The sequence below is a fragment of the Amblyomma maculatum genome, chromosome 1, assembly GCF_055883805.1.
Source record: "Amblyomma maculatum isolate TAMU_Amacu chromosome 1, ASM5588380v1, whole genome shotgun sequence".
In the NCBI taxonomy this organism is placed as follows: Eukaryota; Metazoa; Arthropoda; class Arachnida; order Ixodida; family Ixodidae; genus Amblyomma; species Amblyomma maculatum.
In genome coordinates this window covers 394,080,645-394,100,708 of record NC_139344.1, presented here as the reverse complement: position 1 = coordinate 394,100,708, position 20,064 = coordinate 394,080,645, and the positions used below count along the sequence as shown (strand labels likewise).

The following is a 20,064-nucleotide window of genomic DNA, read 5'->3' as shown; positions in this document are numbered from 1 at the left end:
GCAGATCTATTCCGGGAATCCTGGGCTCCTTTCGCACCTCACCACTCCTTGTGGTGGGGGACTTTAATGCACGCCACACGCAATGGGGATACACCTCAGACGCACCCAAAGGTAACCTAATATCTACCGCAATGGCTGATCATAACCTCGGCCTGATCACAAACCCCACTGTACCCACTCGCATCGGCACAAGTGTCACTCGTGATACCACGCCGGACCTCACATGGGCCTCACCAAATTTAATTGTTAAATCTCATATGGTGCTACAAGACAGCCTTGGTAGTGACCACTTCCCAGTGTCCACTACTATCGCTTACGATTCCAAGAATTTCAGCCCTCGCACACACCTTCTCACCGACTGGGATAAATTGCGCTCATACTTGGCAGCTGACTCTATCGAAGTGCCTACAGTCACCGACTGAACAGACCGCCTGGTGGAGGCCATACGGGTGAACAGCAAACGCCTTAAAAATACTCCTACTGCACCGCACGTTGATCTGCACCTGGCTCGACAGGGACTTCTCAAACGCTGGCGTCACCAGCGACACAATCGTAAATTGAGACTCCGCATAGCCGCTCTCACTCGTGAGGCAGAAGAATACGCCAACGCCTTAGCCCATGCAAATTGGGCAACCTTTTGTAACGACCTCAAGGGTACATTAAGCACTAAACGCATGTGGGCCCTCCTACGCGCTCTTTTAGATCCAACAACCACTAAAGCACAGACACAAGTAAACACACAACGTCTGATACAGCTAGAACTCCAAAAAGGCACTGACGTAATTGGTCAACTACGGGACACCTATATACCCATATCCCTTCAGTCAGCAGATCCACTAAATCCACCTCCGCCTAACTCCGAACTTGATGCTGACATCACCTTAAGTGAAGTTCGCCGAGCACTCTTTAAGATTCGCCGCTCCACGGCGCCAGGACCGGACGGCATAACGTACAAGGCATTACTCAATCTGGACGAAGTCTCTCTCTCCAGGAACTCACGGAACTCTTTAATAACCACTGGCACGCTGGGACGCTCCCATCAACCTGGACCCACGCCAGCACGCGATTTATACCCAAACCGGGCAAATCCCTCACTCTTCAAAACCTGCGCCCTATATCCTTAACGAGTTGTGTCGGCAAGCTCTTCGAGCATGTCATTCTCAATCGCCTGCAACCGTTCCTAGAAGCAACAGGCTTTCTCTCCCATGTTCAATTTGGATTCCGCCCAAATCTCTCGGCTTAAGACGTACTTCTCGCCCTTAAAGAGTCTCTCTTACACACTAAGCGCCGTACAGCCTCTACGCGCGCCATACCGGCCCCGGATATTCACAAGACATTCGACACGATAAGCCATGACTATATCCTGACGACATTAGCCACCACGGGCTGCGGCACGCGCATATGGCAGTATGTTCGGGCCTTTCTTCAGGGACGCACGGCACAACTTTACCTTGGGGATATTGCCTCCCAGCCTTTCCCCCTGCCTAACCGCGGAACACCTCAAGGGGCGGTCCTATCACCGCTACTTTTTAACGTGGCCCTAGCGCCATTAGCAAAGGCCCTTGCTGCTATCCCAGAGCTCCACACAGCCTTATATGCAGATGATATAACCCTCTGGACAACAGGCGGATCCCTTGGAACAGCCCAGGATATCTTGCAGTCTGCCATAGACATCACCACCACCTATCTAGAAAACACAGGCCTCCGAAGCTCCCCAACTAAATCGGAACTAATGCAGCTTAAACCCCATACCCGGAGATCCCCCCATTGAACTTCACATGTACGGAAACCCAGTGCCCATTGTGTCTCAGATGAAGGTTCTCGGCCTTCTCATTAACAACGCACTTGATGCAACCGCCACCCTTCAACTCTTGCAAAGACAGACCAAGCAGGTTGCTGGACTAATCAGGCGTGTGGCTGCGCGCAACCATGGTCTGTCGGAACGCGAAACCCTCAATATGACCAATGCATTAATCATTAGCCGAATCACATACCTGCTCCCATATCATATACTCACTCAGCGCCAAACAAAGCAGGCGGACATCCTAATACGCATGGCCGTAACCTCCGCCCTACGTCTTCCACGGACGGTTAGCACAGAACGTCTGCTGGCCACTGGTACTCATAATACCGTGAACGAATTAATAGAAGCTCAATGCACCAACCAATTAGTCCGCCTGAGTCGCACGGAAACAGGACAATGCCTACTGCGACAACTCCGTCTCAATCCACCCATCGCCACCCCAGCAAGTGCTACACCTTTCATGATCTCTCCGGGCACGCAGGATCACATATACCAGAAGCCCCTACCACGCAACATGGGCGCTTGCCTTTATCAGGGAAGGCGGAAAGTTAGAGCCAGCTATTACACCAAAAGATACCGCAACCGCTCTGATATCCTCTATGTCGACGCGGCAGGGAATTCTAAAGTAGGATTTTTCATTGCAGTCGCTGCCTACGAAGATGGCAGAGTGGGGGCCGCCGCCACTATCCGAACTAATTCGCCTGCAGAAGCGGAAGGAGCCGCCATCGCACTCGCGCTTGCCCATTCAGCCATTGACAAAGACATTACCGAAATTTGTACAGTTTTTCAGGCGGCATACCGCCACTACCTAAACGGCGTGGCGACACCAGCCGCGCATCATATTCTTACCACCGCCACCTCTCTCGACCGAACGGTTAATCTAACGTGGATCCCAGGGCATGCCTCGATCCCCGGTAATGAGCGCGTTCATGCGCTGGCTCGAGAGCTCTCTACCCGAGCCCCGGATGATCAGGCACCCAACTCCGCGCAGGAGGCCGCATTCGGTCCTTTCTACATACCACCAAATCACCACATTCTACAAACACAAGCGCATGACACTGCCACCACCCCACAGCACCTTGTCACCCTTATCCAGTGCTACATGGCGACAATTGCAGACGGATTGTTTCATTTGTGGGAATGTCCTTCCCCCCAGGCAGTGCCCCCCATTCCCCATCCCACCTTTTCTTCCTGGGAGGCTGCTTTGCGGACAGCTCAGCCCGCCGGTCAGAAATGGCTGGTAGATCGGGCTCTATGTGAAGCAAAAGCCCGTGGACTCCTGGACTAGTAGGGGACCACCCTGGAAGACGTTTTTTTTGTTTTTTATTAAATGAAGTTTTTTCCATCCATCCAACCGAGAAGCTATCAGCTCTTCTGGTAGATGAGTGTTTTGCAAGTAAGGAAGCCGGCTATACCGGCATTATACTGGAACTACACTAACATTTAGACGTATATAGAGTGGTGAAAATGCTTAGATTTGCGTCCACACAGGATATAGCTGAGGCGCACTTCTTCTCTTCACATAGACTCAAGTGCACGTGGAATCGATGTCGAAGACAAGGAAGCAGACGTAGCGAGCCGCGTGCCAAGCGCGAGAAGAATATTCGGCCAGCAGAAAAGAAGGACGCCAAAGGCTACCATCTACCAGCTTTTCAGCGCCGCGTAGAGAAATCGCTTTCCGACGTCTCAAGACAGAGCTACCTGGGTTTCCGTCCTCCGACCGGTGGCACACGTACCTCTAAGCCCGGAGCTCAATGGCTGCCAGAGCAGCTGCGCTGCGAGAGGAGGCCAAGAAGAAGCGCCACCATGGTTCGTCCCGGTCTAGCAGCAGCTCTTCGAAATCCAAGGTGAGAAGTCGAGGCTGCGCTGACGTATCCTGAAGCCAGCGCCCAGAATGTCTCCAAGAGAAATTATTTCGGGGTATATAGCCATGCAACATTATTCGGGGTAACGTTTTGGGATAGGTCACAAGGCTCAAGTAGAAACAAGTCTCGCCCGCCACGACGCCAAATCTAACCATAGGTTTCTTTAGTACATTCGTGTGCGTCAGTGTCGAGCGCAGTCAAGGCTCACACACTATAATAAAATGAGAGAGGGCACGGTCAAAAGTCAACGAGGAGTATCTCGTTGTCGGCAAGAGTGCCAACATGCGACGCATCTTACATGAAAGGCGTAGCACAGTCTAGTAGGTCGCATAGGTAATATATTAATACTGTGGCTTTGACTAGTTGATTGGTAATCATTAAAGATATTGAAGACCACGCAATAGAGACCAAAGAAAAAGATCGAGACTTGAATGTGACTGGAACGGCTGCAGCCGATCTACGCTTTTGAACACAAAGCTAGACAGACTGGCGACAGCGCTGAGACCTGCGCCTGTCGTCTTTCGCTGTTCGCTTATGCGACTTCAGTATCTTTCCCAATCATTCATGATGGCGGGCGCATTCGTTTACTGGCGAGGTCTAAAGGGTGTGTCATTGCCTTCAGCCGCTTCTGTTCTTAGAGCGAGAGGTGCGTAGTCAAGCGCTCTACGGAGTGCATGGCGTTTCCCTTTGGTGATGGTCACGTGACTAAGCGGATCCCAATATACATCACGGTGGTCTCGCCGCTGATGTGCTGATGTTAAAAGGTATTCATTTCCGCTTACTTTGGTTACAACTACCCACTGAAGAGAACAGTGATTCTTATTACCTTGTCATGCATTCAGGTGCTTGCCTGTATTATATAGGACCGCATTTGCGTTTGTAAAGATAAATATAAGTCAAGCAAAATTTAAGTCACTCGAGGAATGACGTCAATAGTGACACCACGCTCGAGTTACGCTATCTCAGAAGCGTCAGTTATATGAGCGCAAACAAAACAACATAAATGAACACAAATGGACATAATGAACACAACCAACGCTTGCTATCCTTCTTTATATCTCTGTGTACGTGATATAGTTACAACAAGTGATGCAGGTGATGTAGTTATAATAAATCGCCCAAATACCTTTAACTTAAGAAACGCGCCCGGTCGAACGAGCGGAGTGCATAAGTGGTTCTATTATATTGACCAAGTTCAACTGCCGAAGTACGTTCACTAGAAATATGTATATATGTGTCTTCGCGTCATGCCTGCCGCTCATATGTAAATAGTTTTGGCCATTTTTATGATTTCGAAGAGCCGCAAAAAACGATGCACATGTTCTTCGTATCGGCTTTTCTGGTGCTTCTAAAACGTGATATGGGTACAACCCTGGTTAAGTGTAGAATATTATCTGTCGCACTCGGTGGACACACGAACCTCTGTTTGACCTAGGTCAAGCTTGAAAGTCATCCTCGCAAATCGAAGAAGTCCCAGGTTTGTACCTAGAGTAATGAAGTCATTGCCCTAATAACGTTGTAACACCACTCCATCTTGGGGCATTTGCGGAACTGCGTCAAATTATGCACGGCATGTAGTTTTCACTGCACCAAGAAGCTGCAGGTGAGTCAAAAAAAGTTTTTTCCCTTTGTGCTTTGTACATACAGAAAAGCCTCACCATGGAGAAGCCAGGAAAGCCAGCAAAGTCCAGGGACTCACAGTACATGTATGCAAGCGAACAGAAGAAGCCAAAGCAGCCCATCCAGAATGTGGACAGTACGATCGGAACCACGAAAGAGGTACTTTAATCTCTATCCATTCATCTGCGGTCGCAAAAGAATGGAGGGACAAAACAGGAACTCTTAGCTTGCGAGCTCTGCGGCAAACCTGGTGACCTTACACACACTACTCACCAGCCCCTCATTCCCACATCCTCCTGCGGCAGAGGTGGCCCTAGATAACTGGGAACACCTACTCACCAATACCACCGATTAGGACTAGTGCAAGATCATTACTAGCGCTCTATCCACGATAGCATTCCATGAGCACTCCCTTGCTTTGTAAGGGGGCCCTCCCTACAACGTAAGGGATCCGAAGTGCCATGTAGGAGGCTCTGGCCACAATGTTTCTCCTACGATCAGTCACTTGATCGTTGTGAGGCTCGGAGCGGGACGAAGGCTTAAGGGCGCGATGATTACTTGATAGTTACATAGTATTTACTGACCCGAATATGGGCATGACTGATGGCTACACATCCAATACGTCGGGCTCCGACAGAAGACTGACCAGGAGTTCAGTGCCACGCAAGCAAGACAGGAGACGCCATCTGTTGCCCGGCGTGATGTCGCTGGTATTGTGGACGACTAGGCTCCGTTTGTGGTGGCCATTCACTGGTGTACACCTCCTTAAATCGCTTAGCGACTTGTTGGGGTGAGACCGCTGTTGGGTCACTGTTGACTTTGGCGGGACATGCGGCTTTAGCTGAGACACAAGTGCTGTTCGATGCTGGTTTACGAGGCGTGGCGCAGACGCTGACACACGAAATGTTTGGTGCTTTTTGGTTTTAACGGCTCTTTGAGGCGATAAACACCGTTGAATAGCAATGCATTTCCTCACGAATGGAATGCCATTGTTGACTCGGGAACTGCCGCCGTAGGCTCGCAAAATGCCATCGTGTTGCGGAAGAAGCTGTCGTGGGCTCGAAAATGTCTTCGTGGGAGTGAGCAACACCGTCTTGAGATCGGGCAGAAAGCACAGATGTGAGGCCACAATGAAGCCCCTATGAGGCCACTGAAGAAGGCAGTTGAGATGCTGGGTGAGCTTAGGGAATTGGGAGCTTAGGGAAAGCTACTAAGGTTTCGGGGAACGCTGGCGCGGCTTCGGCGACCTACTATATGGGGAATTCGGCTGGCGTACGGTGCCTGAAGCTAAAAAAGCTCCGCTGCCGGCTCGGAGAGCACCGCTGTGACATTTTGAAGCTCTGCTTAGGCGAACTCGCGAAAGTGTGGTGAAGTACGCGGCGGCGGCGAGACTAACTGTTGGCACGGGCTCGCTTGTCTCTCGGTTCACTGTCTCTGCGGACTGGACGAATGCCGTTTGGGTCTTGGAAACCGACTTCTCGGGCTGGGTGCACAACGCTTAAGAAACTGTGCTTTAGGATGGGGTATGGACTGTTAGGAAGAATAAGGGTATTAATTATGCTTTGGACAGAGTTATGTTTCGAAGCCGCTCTCCACGCTGTCACCCGCCGTACTCGTCCAGAGGGCGACGGTCTGTTCAGCTGCTGGCATTCGAAAGGGTTCTCCTCTCACCCGCCGTGCTCGGTTGCGCTGACCGGCGGTCTGTTGAGTTGTACCTGCTGGGCACCTTGGAGTACTACCCGGAGTCGAACCAGGTTCACAGCAACTTTATTGTAACCGGTCTCTCCTCTTTTGAAATTACCCCTGACAGCTTGTTAAATAGACTCCCTAAACAAAGCCCCTATCATTGCGCCAATAGGGACGCAGTAAACTCTCTGGGCGGGGCCAATAGGCTCCAGCACACTTCCTCCTCACTCCCGTCATCCTGTACGCACAACATCACGCGTGCACATTCCAGAGTTCAAATCCGCCGCCGTGGTCACGTACGTCCTTGCCGGACAGCCCGAGTCCCGTGGGAATGAGCTTCCTGGCCTCCGCGGCTCCTTTACACAAGAGCCCAGCACTCGCACACACACAAACACACCTCCACACACCGTGGATGATCTGTGGTTCGGAATAGTGCCGCTCGCCTTGCCGACGCGGGACATCCGGAGTCGTCTTGCGGGTGGGGTTGCGTCGGCGACTTGAAATCCGCGCCAGCCAGGCGATCCGCGATCCAGGGTCACGGGAAATGAACGAAAAGTCACGCACCGCGCTCCGGCTCTCAAGTGCACGCCCCGCAGCTGCGCTCTCGACGAGCAGGCGCCAGTCCAGAAGCCGGCGGTGCAGTATGTCGCGTTGATGAGCGCAACAGACAGGCTTCTCGATGATTTTGGCTTCACGTCGAGCTGGCTTTGGAGGTAAAACAGATGAGGTGAGCTAATTGTGCAGATAAAAACTAATCTTCGCCTAAAATAAGAGGAAGCACGTTGTTCTGAAGGACTGCATGCAGCTTCTACAACTACTTAAATGCTGCCGATGGTTATCTCAGCGTGGCTGTTTCAATGTGAAGCATAGTACTGATTCCATTAATAACGACTAAGGCGGCTTGGTTCAAGGCCGAAGCTCAATTAGTGCCGACTGCACCAGATGTAAGGGTCAGGTAAGGGGGCGAAGACTACTTGGTAGTAAAGCAGACATTTAGGCTAATTGGTACATCTTCGAAAACTACCAGATCTGCGACAGGGGACAGACAAAAGCAGGGAGGATAAGCGCTTAGGTAATATAATCTCAAAAGGCAACCAGAAGCTCATGCACTACCCCCCCCCCCCCCCCCCCACCACTCCTCAGAAAAAAAAAAACGCAAAAAGTCACATTCATAAAACCAGATACAAAATTTCAGTCATGAGTGGATTGATGACGTGCGTACGAACATGACGCTGTTATTGTGAATACAATTGGCTTCACACAATTTCCTTGCCAATTGGTCTCGATTGCAGAACATAACCTTAGCCCTCTTAAAAAAAAGGAATGCATGTTATTTTATTCGTCCCATTCGACACACTTGGTTTGCTGGGATGACGGCCTCTGTAATGTAGTGCCAAATTTGATGAAGGATCACCATTCAAAGACCTTTTTACGTGGCGTTAGCACGTACGTATTTATGCATGTCACTGTTTGCCGTGTACATGACACAAAACGCAATTCATGCTCCACTTGGGAAGCATTTTTCGTTTGCTTCTCTTTTGTTTTCGTTCTCTGGCTCTTCTGTCAACAATAGAACAAATTTCTGTCAACAATAGAAACATTTCCCACCCCGCCGGGGTGGCGCAGTGGTTACGCGGCGCTCGACTACTGTTCCCAAGAACGCGGGATCGAATCCCGGCCTCGGCGGCCGCTTTTCGATGGAGGCGAAAAGCAAGGCGCCCGTGTGCTGTGCGTTGTCAGTGCACGTTAAAGAACCCCAGGTGGTTGAAATTTCCGGAGCCCTCCACCACGGCGTCTCTCGTAGCCTGAGTCGCTTTGGGACGTTAAACCCCACAAGCCAAACCAGAACAAATTTCCCCTAATTATTAGGAGCCGAAAACTACCACAACATTTTTACCCCATTACTAGTGCCAACTTCAATGGGTAAATAAGACTTGAAATTTCTCCAACCAACACTTTTATTTTATAAAACCCGACGTTTCGGAGCCGGCTCGGCTCCTTCTTCAGGGGTGCATGACGCGGGGCTGCGTGCAGCTATAAGTAAAGGAATGGTCGAGGGGGAGAAGAAGGTGGGGGGGGGGGGGGGAGAATGGGGAGGGGGTGGAATGTGTGTGAAAGGAATGAGAAGGAAGGAGGGGGGTTTAGACGAGTGAGGGTGCCGCAGGTGCAGGTGTGCTCGCTGGCGACTTTTTTCTTTTCTTCTGTGAAGTGGCCAGGAGAGAGCGAAGACCTTGCAAGTATACAGCAGGGAGGTTGCCTGTTGTCCGGTTGATGTTATTTGCGGTAGACTGTATGTGCCATGACTCGAGGAGGCGTCTTTTGCGGTAATTGGTCTCGGTCTCCAAGATGAACGTTTCTTCGAAATTTATTCTGTGGTCGGAATCTTCTGAATGTTCAGCTATGGGGTTGCGTTCTCTTGAAAAATTTCGTACATCGTTCTTGTGTTGCCGAATTCTTTCTTTTAGGTTTTTTGTTTCGCCAATGTAGCTAGCATCACAGTCGGCGCAGGGAATTTTGTAGACAATGCCTTGGGCTCTTTCTCTTGGTGGTCGATCTTTGGGGAAGGGTAGCAGGCTCCCCAAAGTGTTTGAAGGCTTGTGCGCCACTCGAATTCCCTCTTTTCTTAGAATACGGGCGATGGTTTCGCTGGCGCCTCGGACATAGGGGACAGTGACGTACTTTTGAGATGTAGTTGTTTGCTGCTGGTTATTTTCTTCCCGGGGCCTGTCGTTGCGTTTTTGGCGGCGAATGATTTTCCGGATAAATTTTTTTTGGGTAGCCGTTCATGGTTAGTTCCTTGAATATTAAGCGTTTTTCGTTTGCTTTGTCGGGCTCTGTGGTGCAATGTGTTTCCACTCTTTGTAATAAGGTCTTCACAACTGACGCTTTATGGCTTGTCGGGTGGTTCGAAGTGAAATGCAGATATCGCCCTGTGTGGGTGGGTTTTCGGTATACGGAGAATCGCAGGCGGTTGTTTTTTCGGGTCACCAGAACGTCCAAAAACGGCAGGGCGCCTCGCTTCTCCATTTCTAGGGTGAACTGAATCTCCGGTTGAATGGAATTTAGATGAGAGAGGAAATTTTGGACTTCAGATTTCTTAATAATTGAGAAACAGTCATCGACATATCTCAGAAAAATTTTTGGCGGTGGGCGGAAAGAGTTGAGAGAAAAAATTTTTCTGAGATATGTCGATGACTGTTTCTCAATTATTAAGAAATCTGAAGTCCAAAATTTCCTCTCTCATCTAAATTCCATTCAACCGGAGATTCAGTTCACCCTAGAAATGGAGAAGCGAGGCGCCCTGCCGTTTTTGGACGTTCTGGTGACCCGAAAAAACAACCGCCTGCGATTCTCCGTATACCGAAAACCCACCCACACAGGGCGATATCTGCATTTCACTTCGAACCACCCGACAAGCCATAAAGCGTCAGTTGTGAAGACCTTATTACAAAGAGTGGAAACACATTGCACCACAGAGCCCGACAAAGCAAACGAAAAACGCTTAATATTCAAGGAACTAACCATGAACGGCTACCCAAAAAAATTTATCCGGAAAATCATTCGCCGCCAAAAACGCAACGACAGGCCCCGGGAAGAAAATAACCAGCAGCAAACAACTACATCTCAAAAGTACGTCACTGTCCCCTATGTCCGAGGCGCCAGCGAAACCATCGCCCGTATTCTAAGAAAAGAGGGAATTCGAGTGGCGCACAAGCCTTCAAACACTTTGGGGAGCCTGCTACCCTTCCCCAAAGATCGACCACCAAGAGAAAGAGCCCAAGGCATTGTCTACAAAATTCCCTGCGCCGACTGTGATGCTAGCTACATTGGCGAAACAAAAAACCTAAAAGAAAGAATTCGGCAACACAAGAACGATGTACGAAATTTTTCAAGAGAACGCAACCCCATAGCTGAACATTCAGAAGATTCCGACCACAGAATAAATTTCGAAGAAACGTTCATCTTGGAGACCGAGACCAATTACCGCAAAAGACGCCTCCTCGAGTCATGGCACATACAGTCTACCGCAAATAACATCAGAGTGTAGTTGAGTCTAATTGGAGTAGGCTCCCCGCACTACTAATGTATCGCGGGTAGAGAGAAAGGTGAGAAAAATAGGATACAAAAATAAATAAATGACAGATTGTCAAAAGGAAATAAATTAAAATAAATGTAGGAAAGATTGGGATTGTGAGGAGGAAATGTGAGGTGGCACCATCTAACGTCCACGGCCAAGGGAACGAACAGGGATCAGCGGGCATTTATTCAAATATAAGAAAACCTTTTTCTTCATTGTCTTGTTTCTTCTGATCTTGTATTTCCCTTTCGAAGACGGCCTTTTCCCAATCTTCACGTCTTCCTGTCTTGTTTTCTTTCTTCTTGATCTCGTGCTTTTCTTCTTTGCTTCTGTTCAGTTGTTCTCATTACAACATTCCTCTTCTACGTTGTGTTTTCGGACTTTGTCATCTTTGACTTCTTTCGATAACTTCTTTTGTTGTCTGTTTATTGTTCTATAGTTATTCTGTTGTTTGTGTTGTTTGTATAGGTTTTGCCACCTCCGAAGCATGCTCGCCCCTCGCCAAAGGCCGCAGGGGTAACTTCTGGTGCCAAAACTGTGCCTAATAATATGATTTTTCCAATATTATCTCTACCATTTCGTTGATAACATTCATGTTGTTTTCTGTTTTTAATATTTCTGGTTTTCGTTTCACTGGATTTTTCCCTACGAGTTTCTCTAATTTTTTCCTTTGTTCCTCTGTCAGTGAACAGTCTTCTAAATAATGATCAAAATTTGTAGGTATTTTGCCACATGAACATCTGGTGTTATCGCTTATATTAAATCTGGCTAAATAAAATGGAAATCTACCATGTCCTGTTAATGCTTGAGATTGGTAGTGATCAGTTGGAAAATGTCCCGGAATATGTTTAACATTTTTGATCCAATCATAAGTATATGTATCTTTACCATCTTTGTTCCATATGATATTCCATTTTTCTAGTATTTCTTTTTTAAGTTGTTTTTTGATGAATTGCTTTGTGATGGGGACAGCTATTTCATCCCCCTTATCCCAAGCTCCTTTTGCTAGTTCGTCTGCTTTGTCGTTACCTTCATTTCCACTATGTCCTCTTATGTATGTCAAAAATATCTTTGATGTTTTGTTTTTTAGCAATTGTTGCTTTATTTCTTGAACAAAAGGATTGTTACTATTTGGATTATTGAGTGATTTTAGAGTACTGAGGCTATCTGTTATTATTTGGTAAGTTTTTCCATCCTTTTTATTGTTGATATACTGTACTGCCTCTTTGATTGCAACTGTCTCTGCTACAAAGTTGTTACTATAACTGGGGAGTTTAAATTGTTTGTACTCTAACATTATCCCTGATTTATCAAATACTACGAATGCTGCACCATTTTTTACTTCCATTACGTTTCCTTCTGCATCTTTGTTTTGAGTTTGAGATCCATCTGTAAAAATGTTGATATCTGTTTCAGTAATTTCTTCTTGGAATTCAAATTTCGGTCTTTCTGATGGGTGATAGGCAACCTCCCTGCTGTATACTTGCAAGGTCTTCGCTCTCTCCTGGCCACTTCACAGAAGAAAAGAAAAAAGTCGCCAGCGAGCACACCTGCACCTGCGGCACCCTCACTCGTCTAAACCCCCCTCCTTCCTTCTCATTCCTTTCACACACATTCCACCCCCTCCCCATTCTCCCCCCCCCCCCACCTTCTTCTCCCCCTCGACCATTCCTTTACTTATAGCTGCACGCAGCCCCGCGTCATGCACCCCTGAAGAAGGAGCCGAGCCGGCTCCGAAACGTCGGGTTTTATAAAATAAAAGTGTTGGTTGGAGAAATTTCAAGTCTTATTTAGTTATCAACCCAACCAGACAGGCAAATCTGTCGAAATGTTTAGCTTTCAACTTCAATGGGTGTACGGTATTACCGCACATTATTTTTTATCTCTACTGGAAGGCTCCTGTGGGTCATGTTTACCAAACGACATTGTCTTTTTCAATAATTTATTGCAAGCTGGTACTATCACACCATTCGGGAAGCTGGCTAACCTTAGCCTCTCGAGCTGCTGTTTAAAACTGGTTTCTCTAGCGTGAACGCATGGTTTAGTAATCGCTGATCCTAAACACGACACTGCTATGCCACAATTGACTATCTCCGAATGCCATGAATGATAACTAGTAAAGGCTCTTCCGACCGCTGTAGAAAGGACCAACAAAATGATCCTCCCTCCCTTCCATTCTAATATATTCAAGAACTGGAGATTTCTTTCCGATATTAGGAATGTAGATTTCAGCCATACCCACTGTTGGCAAAAGTCTTTAAAACATCACACCTGTCTCTTGAAGACACGGCATTCAACAAAAATGAGGCAATCATCTGCACATCTGAAAGAATTTCTTTATTTATTTGCCTAAATTACCTTTGATGATCCTAACCACATAGGCGAGAAAGATGTTACTAAGCCCGTTGTGCCACTACTTAATAGTTATAGTATTTACTGATCGGAACATAGGCGCGACAGTGTACCGCATTTTTAAATAAACATGTCATGCTTCAGCAGAAGACTCTGAAGTAGGCCACAGATGGCGCTGGATGTGCCAGCTGTGGCCCGGCGGGGAAAGTTTACTGATGTGTTGCTGTCATATGTCGTTAATTGTAGTAGCCGCATGTCACATGTTTTGAGAGCATATCACCTTGGCGATTAGTTGTACGTTTTTCTTTCTGTACTCAATTATGGTCATTGTTTACAGGATCGAGATAGCAAGAGTGGTGGCACTGCTGGAGCCCTCACCACACAACGCCAACAGGTATGTTGCCAATGTCAAGCTTCTACGCATCAACACTGTTATGGAGCAAGGACACGAAGAGAAGACACGTATGACAGGACGGACGCTGTTCTGTTTAGCGTGTCCTCCCCGTGTCCTTGTGAAGCTTCTGTCGCTGTTCCCATGTTGTTCTAGACACATATATGAATAGTAGGCCTCGATGAATGCGACCATCTCTCATCAGGAGCGGCGGAGATGGTGAGAAGCTTTGAATAATCCTATAAAATGGGTTCGCCCGAACTTCCTGTGCTCCGCCGCGATGGCTCCGTAGTTAATACGCTCGACTAATGGCCCGCGTACTATGTTTCGAACCCGACCGCGGGCGGCTGCGTTTCCAGGGAGGCGAAACAAAGGCGTCCGTGTGCTGTGCGATGTCAGTGCACGTTAAAAATCCCCAGGTAATCGAAATTACTCCATAACCCCCTCCCCCCCTCCCCCCCCCCCCCCTATTACACCTCTTTCTCTTTTTCCGCTTTCACTTTCCCGCCCTTCCTGATCGGCGCGGTTGAGATGACCACGGAAAACGTGTGACCGATATTCCGCCTTTCCTTTATCATAACCCAACTACTGTGCTTGAGTACCCGGTTTCGATCCCGACCGCCGGCGGCTGCGTTTCGATGAAGGCGACACGGAAAGGCGTCTTGTGCTGTGCGATGTCAGCGCATCCCCATGTAGTCGAAATTACTTCGTAGCCCTCTACTATGGCGCCTTTCCTGTGAACCAATTATTATCATTTTGTCATGTGCCAACGGCATAAAGGAATTAGAGCTGTCTTAAGCAAAAGAGGAAAAAGAAACGCTTTTTTTTTATGCTCGTATGAAAAAGATCCCCAGGTAATCGAAATTACAGTTGTACTTGTTGTGGCTGTAGGAAGAACGAAAAGAAAATGCACGGGCCTGCTACTGGCTCTGTAGCTGAGCCACCGCCGTTGCCTGATTGATTTATAGGAAGGGAAATGCGTGGTAACTGTCTTATTTGTTTTCTGTGGACAGCTCAACCACGCCGTAAGGGAAGGGAGGAAGGTGGGAGTGACAGTGGAAAGGGAGAAAGAGGAGCCGTACTGGAGGGCTGCGGAGTAATTTCGACCACCTGGGGATCTTTAACGTGCGCTGACATCGCACAGCACACGGACGCCTCTTCGTTTCGCCTCCATCGAAACGCAGCCGCCGAGGTCGGGTTCGAACCCGGGTACTCCGGCACAGTAGTCGGGCGTCTTACCACTGCACCACCCCGGTTGGGCAGACAGAAGATAAAAGAGAGAAGAAAGAAAAGGAAGAGGGAGAGAAAGACGCGCGCCGCAACAACAGCCGTCGTCCGCCCCCGAAGCGGTTGTTGTTGTGGCTGTAGGAAGAAGGAAAAGAAAATGCACGGGCCTGCTACTGGCTCTGTAGCTGAGCCAACTCCGCTGCCTCGTGCGGACAGAAGACAAGATAGACAAGAAAAAAAAAAGAAGAGGGAGAGAAAGACGCGCGCCGCAACAACGGCCGCGGGTGCAATGAAGGCCTACAACAGATAAAAATCGGTAACAGGCAAGCCCCTGCAGCAAGCAGCGGTAACCTACCTGTCCCATCCCCATCAGGGGAGTACTTTTTTTTCATTCCCATCTTCACTTCTTCCCTTCCCTTACGGCTCGGTGCAGGTGTGCACAAAACAAGTGTGACAGATACTGCGCCTTTCCTTTCCTGTGAACAAATTATTATCATTATTGTGTATGTGAAACGAGTAGTTGTAGGAAGTGGTTTTATTCAAATAAACAAAAAACGGAAGTAAAAAGATGTTTGCCAGCCCCGGTATCTGCTATCTAATCATCATAAGCATCTGAACTGGGGCGGCGGAAATAAAGGAATAGTAAGGAATATGGAGAGGAAATCAAAGAAGTGAGCGACAGGAAGAAAAGACAGGGCAGGTAAAAATAAAAGGTATGTACAGTACGTTGCAGGGGAGCAGTAGTATGCTTGAGGAACGCCCGTAAATTGTCTTCATTGGAGCACTCGGCACAACGGGCGGACCTCCACAATAGACGTTGCGACGGCATCAGCCTGCTTTCGCTGTTATGATGGTCTGCTCCCCCTCCGCCGTAACGCAGCACGAGCAACCGTCGGAGACCCCGCCGGGGTGGTGCAGTGGTAAGACGCCCGACTACTGTGCCGGAGTACCCGGGTTCGAACCCGACCTCGGCGGCTGTGTTTCCATGGAGGCGAAACGAAGAGGCGTCCGTGTGCTGTGCGATGTCAGTGCACGTTAAAGATCCCCAGGTGGTCGAAATTACTCCGTAGCCCTCCACTACGACTCCTCTTTCTCTCTTTCCACTTTCACTCCCACCTTCCTCCCTTCCCTTACGGCGCGGTTGAGGTGTCCACAGAAAACAAGTGAGGCAGTTACCGCGCCTTTCCCTTCCTCTAACAATCAATCAATCACGTACCTCGGAGAGGAGGAGACGACAGGAGAGGGAGAGCAGATCAACACAACAGCGACAGCAGGCTGATGCCGTCGCAGCATCTATTGAGGAGGCCCACCCGCTGTGCCGAATCCTGCAGTGATCCAAGGCAATCCACGGACGGGCCTCAAGCATCCTACTGCTTCCCTATTTAACAAGGTCATTATTTGTTCCTTGAAAAATTGCAGCCACAACGAAGCTTCTGGAGCAATGCGACTTGGGGTTCAGACTACTGTGCCGCGCCCTATGCATGTTAAACCTCACCCCCCAGTCCGCATCAAGGATTATCCACATCCTCGAGATGATGAGCCAGGTTTTGATGCTAACTTTGAAACCAGCTCCGAATTTTCTTTCCTGTTTTACAAGGGCTTCAAACAGAGAAGGGTGAATCCTTGGACAAATATTTTATCTTTTACATAACAGTGACATCCAAGACTTAACGACTTAGATGTGCGTGTCTGTTCTTCGTCCTTACGGCCTTCACTCTAAAATTTCTGCTGTCACTTTACCACGAGGTTTGTGTCCGTCGCAACTGTCACTTCTGATGTCATTGTCCGGCAGCGAAAAGAAAAGTGACGTTCCTGTGCTCTATTAGGTAGCGACTGCATATAGACCTTAATGCTTAGAAAGAGAGAAAAAAAAAAAGCGCGGGCGCTTTTTGGCTCAACACATAATAAACCTGTCCAGGGACTCTTAAACCGTTGCAGAATGTCTTTAAAGGGCTCATGTAATCAAAATGGTATAAGACGGCATTCGCCTTAGGTTCATGAAGAAAGGAAACCTGCTCCATTTTCAGAAGGCTCCGGGCCGAAAGGCTGAGATCATGTGAAAAATGAATGCGTCGTGCCCAAGACAACTGAAGCCGTCTCTTTCACTCTCTCTCGCAGAACACCCAGATTGGCCTCGGTTCGCACGCGGCCAACGCTCGCAACACCATAGCAATGTTCCTGTGTGGGATAGCTATCATCGTCGGTGTCTTGTTGTTCGCAAGATGGGTAATCTACGCCCCAACGGTGGCCTTCTGTGACACCCCTGGTTGCCTGAGACACGTTGAAGAGATAAAGGCCGCCATGGACCCCAGCGTCGATCCTTGCGAAGACTTCTACAAGTTCACGTGCGGCTCCTGGAAGCCAGTTCGCAAAGAAAAATCTATGATTGCTCGCATCTACGAACATTCTCTTGATATCGCCATGCAGGAGATGAGCGAAGCCCCAGACGAGGCCGTCGTACCGGCGGCGCCCCAGTATTATCAGAGTTGCATCAGTCCCCGCACCGAGATAGATACCGAGCTGGAGATCTTCAAGATGTTCAAAAGAGACATCGGGCTTATGTGGCCGGAGGATACGCAGGGGGCAGACTTCGATCCGCTGGTGCTCTTGCTGAACCTATCCATCAACTGGAACTTTCACTTGTTCTTTAATCTACGTGCTTTTCCCGTGTACAGGAGGAGGAGGCAGACGCTCTATATAAGGCGCGGGTTTATGAATCCCAATTGGCAAGATCTGACGCGGCCGGAACAATGGAGGGCTAACGTAAAAGAGCACTGCAGTCTTCTTAAAGCCAAAGTTCCGGACAGCACTTACACGGAGCTCGAAGGTGTCGTCAAAGACCTTATGAGCGCCGCTATTAGCATTCCGCCGGATGCCACTAACGACACACAATTTGAGCTGAAAATAATTGAGCACTTCATACAGCCCGGCTCACATTGGTGGCTACGCCAACTGAACCAGTTCCATAGTCCTGAGTACGAGTGGACGCCGGACAGTCCAGTGGCCCTTGAGGATGAGACAATTCTTGTAAAACTCGATCGCCTCTTGAAGGACTACTCGGACAAAAAGGCGGCCCTTCTGGTGGGGTTCTCTTGGGCGTTCATCCAAAGGAACCTCTGGTTGATAGCGGGGAAACCAGAGCTCATCCAACGCGGAGACCCTTCGGCTCTAGAGAAGTTCATGGCGAAGGCGTGTCTGAACTACGTGCAGTCGCACTTCGGGCTCATTATTTCCGCCAAGCACATTTATGCGCGCTACAATTTTACCGTTCGCAACGCGCTCCGTGCTTTCTTCGATACCTTGCTCAAACAGGTGCGGCACATGTTCATGGAGGCCAGGTGGATTGATGACGGCGTCAAGGAAAGGGCGTTGAACAAGCTCAGCGAGTTAGGTTTCAACGCGATGCCCGACGACAAATTCTTCTCGAAAATCGACCTGAACCGCTTGTACAAAGACTTTCCCAGGATCCGAGGCCCGTTTGTGGAGAACTTTATAGGCATCGCCAAAGCATACCGGCGGGTCATCGGCCACGACAGCTTCGTCAGCATATTCTCGAAGCGACTGGGTGGTGGCGACGCGAGTCGCTACAACTATTACTACAACGTCGCCTTCCTCTCCATCGGTGCTATGGAGCCCCCTATCTTCTACGGCGATGGCACGCTGTCCATGCAGTACGGGACACTGGGCACGATGCTCGCTCAGTTAATGGTGCGCTCGTTCGATTCGCGGGGCGCCTATGTCAACGAGAAAGGCGACAACGATGCGTGGTGGCGGCCGTCGCAAGAACACCACAATCGGATCAACTGCGACCTCCTGCATGGCACGGGTGGTTCTTCCGAGGGGCCGGGCTCGCGAGTGCAGTCGGCATTGTTTCCTTCCGTGACGGGCCTGGGCATATCATTCCAAGCATACCGCGAAGCTGTCGCGCTGCAAGGCGCGTCGACCGTGGACCAACTACGACTGGAGGGTCTGGAGCTGTTCACCGACGACCAGGTGTTTTATCTCACCTACTGCCTGTCCACGTGCGCCATCAACAGCAACGGCCGGCTTTGCAACGTGCCATTGCGGCACAGTTCCAGGTTCTCCAATACGTTCAAGTGCGCTGCAGGAACGCCTATGAACCCGGCAAAGAAGTGCGTGTTTTTTTCTTGAACCGAAGATTAGTCACGCGTCTTTTGGTTCTCAATTTTTTTTTCTGTTTAATTATTCTTCAAGTTCATTCCTTTCCATATTATTATCATCGTAGTACATTTCAAATAGGACGAATAACGTCTACAGCGAGAAATTTCTCTTTTGCTGTGCGTTGCATTCATAAATTAATAACTGTGCTGAAAATGTGTGACAGTGCCATCCAGCATTCCAGTGCAATCACATGATGGGGAAGCCGGCGGTACACTTTGGCATTTCACTGCGGGAATTGGTGCACTTTCTGCTGTGTGCAGATGAGCATAGCATTCTGCGCATAGGTGAACATGCATCCGCCTCCAGGCAGCTTAAACGTTTGCTCGCTCGTGTTTTGTGCGCGAAGCGCTCATGGAGATCTAGGACAGGTAGCGTTCTTAGTTTGCATGCACTCTGGCAAAGCAGACGAAGTATTCGCAGTGTAAGTGTTTTGAACACACACCATGGACGCCTCCAGTATGACGCTGAACATGCCTAGCCTTCTGGAGTACGTTTGACATCGCCGATCGTGCTGTCTGTGAACAAGATTCAAGCAGAGAAAGATAAACCTGATCGTACTAGATTCGTTCACTCTGACTGCGGCAAAAATGCCGTAGCAAGACGAAGCGTGAACTGTTCAGATGTTCAGACCCCGGTGGCGCATTTGACAAAGGGCTTGGCATGCTTTTTAGTGCAGCCTTGTCTTCGACCGGCATCGCCCATGACTCGTCCGCAAATGCCAGCCAACTTTTGGGGCGCGGAGAAGACCATGCTGACACCGTATTTGTTGGCGACCTTCTTCCTATGATGTACCACCTTATGTATATAAGGGGCAACAATAGGTCTGGATCCAATCTTCCCGTCATGATGTATTTTTTGC

The 20,064-nt window shown here is 49.0% G+C and overlaps 1 protein-coding gene across 1 annotated transcript; it reads left to right on the top strand.

The window, feature by feature from the left end:
- The first annotated feature begins 3,558 nt into the window (after positions 1 to 3,558).
- LOC146208595 (neprilysin-2-like) lies at positions 3,559 to 19,175 on the top strand. Its single transcript, XM_084578928.1, has 3 exons — positions 3,559 to 3,651; positions 5,317 to 5,448; positions 17,142 to 19,175. Exons 1-3 carry the CDS (start codon positions 3,559 to 3,561, stop codon positions 19,173 to 19,175), a joined length of 2,259 nt encoding a protein of 752 aa, XP_084435054.1.
- Positions 19,176 to 20,064: the final 889 nt, after the last annotated feature.

Excerpts from the sequence above, each read along its gene's own strand:
- LOC146208595 (XM_084578928.1), top strand. The coding sequence starts at position 3,559 with ATGGCTGCCAGAGCAGCTGCGCTGCGAGAGGAGGCCAAGAAGAAGCGC. Across the intron at positions 3,652-5,316 it reads GCAGCTCTTCGAAATCCAAG|AAAAGCCTCACCATGGAGAA; the intron begins GTGAGAAGTCGA and ends TTGTACATACAG. Across the intron at positions 5,449-17,141 it reads CGATCGGAACCACGAAAGAG|AACACCCAGATTGGCCTCGG; the intron begins GTACTTTAATCT and ends TCTCTCTCGCAG.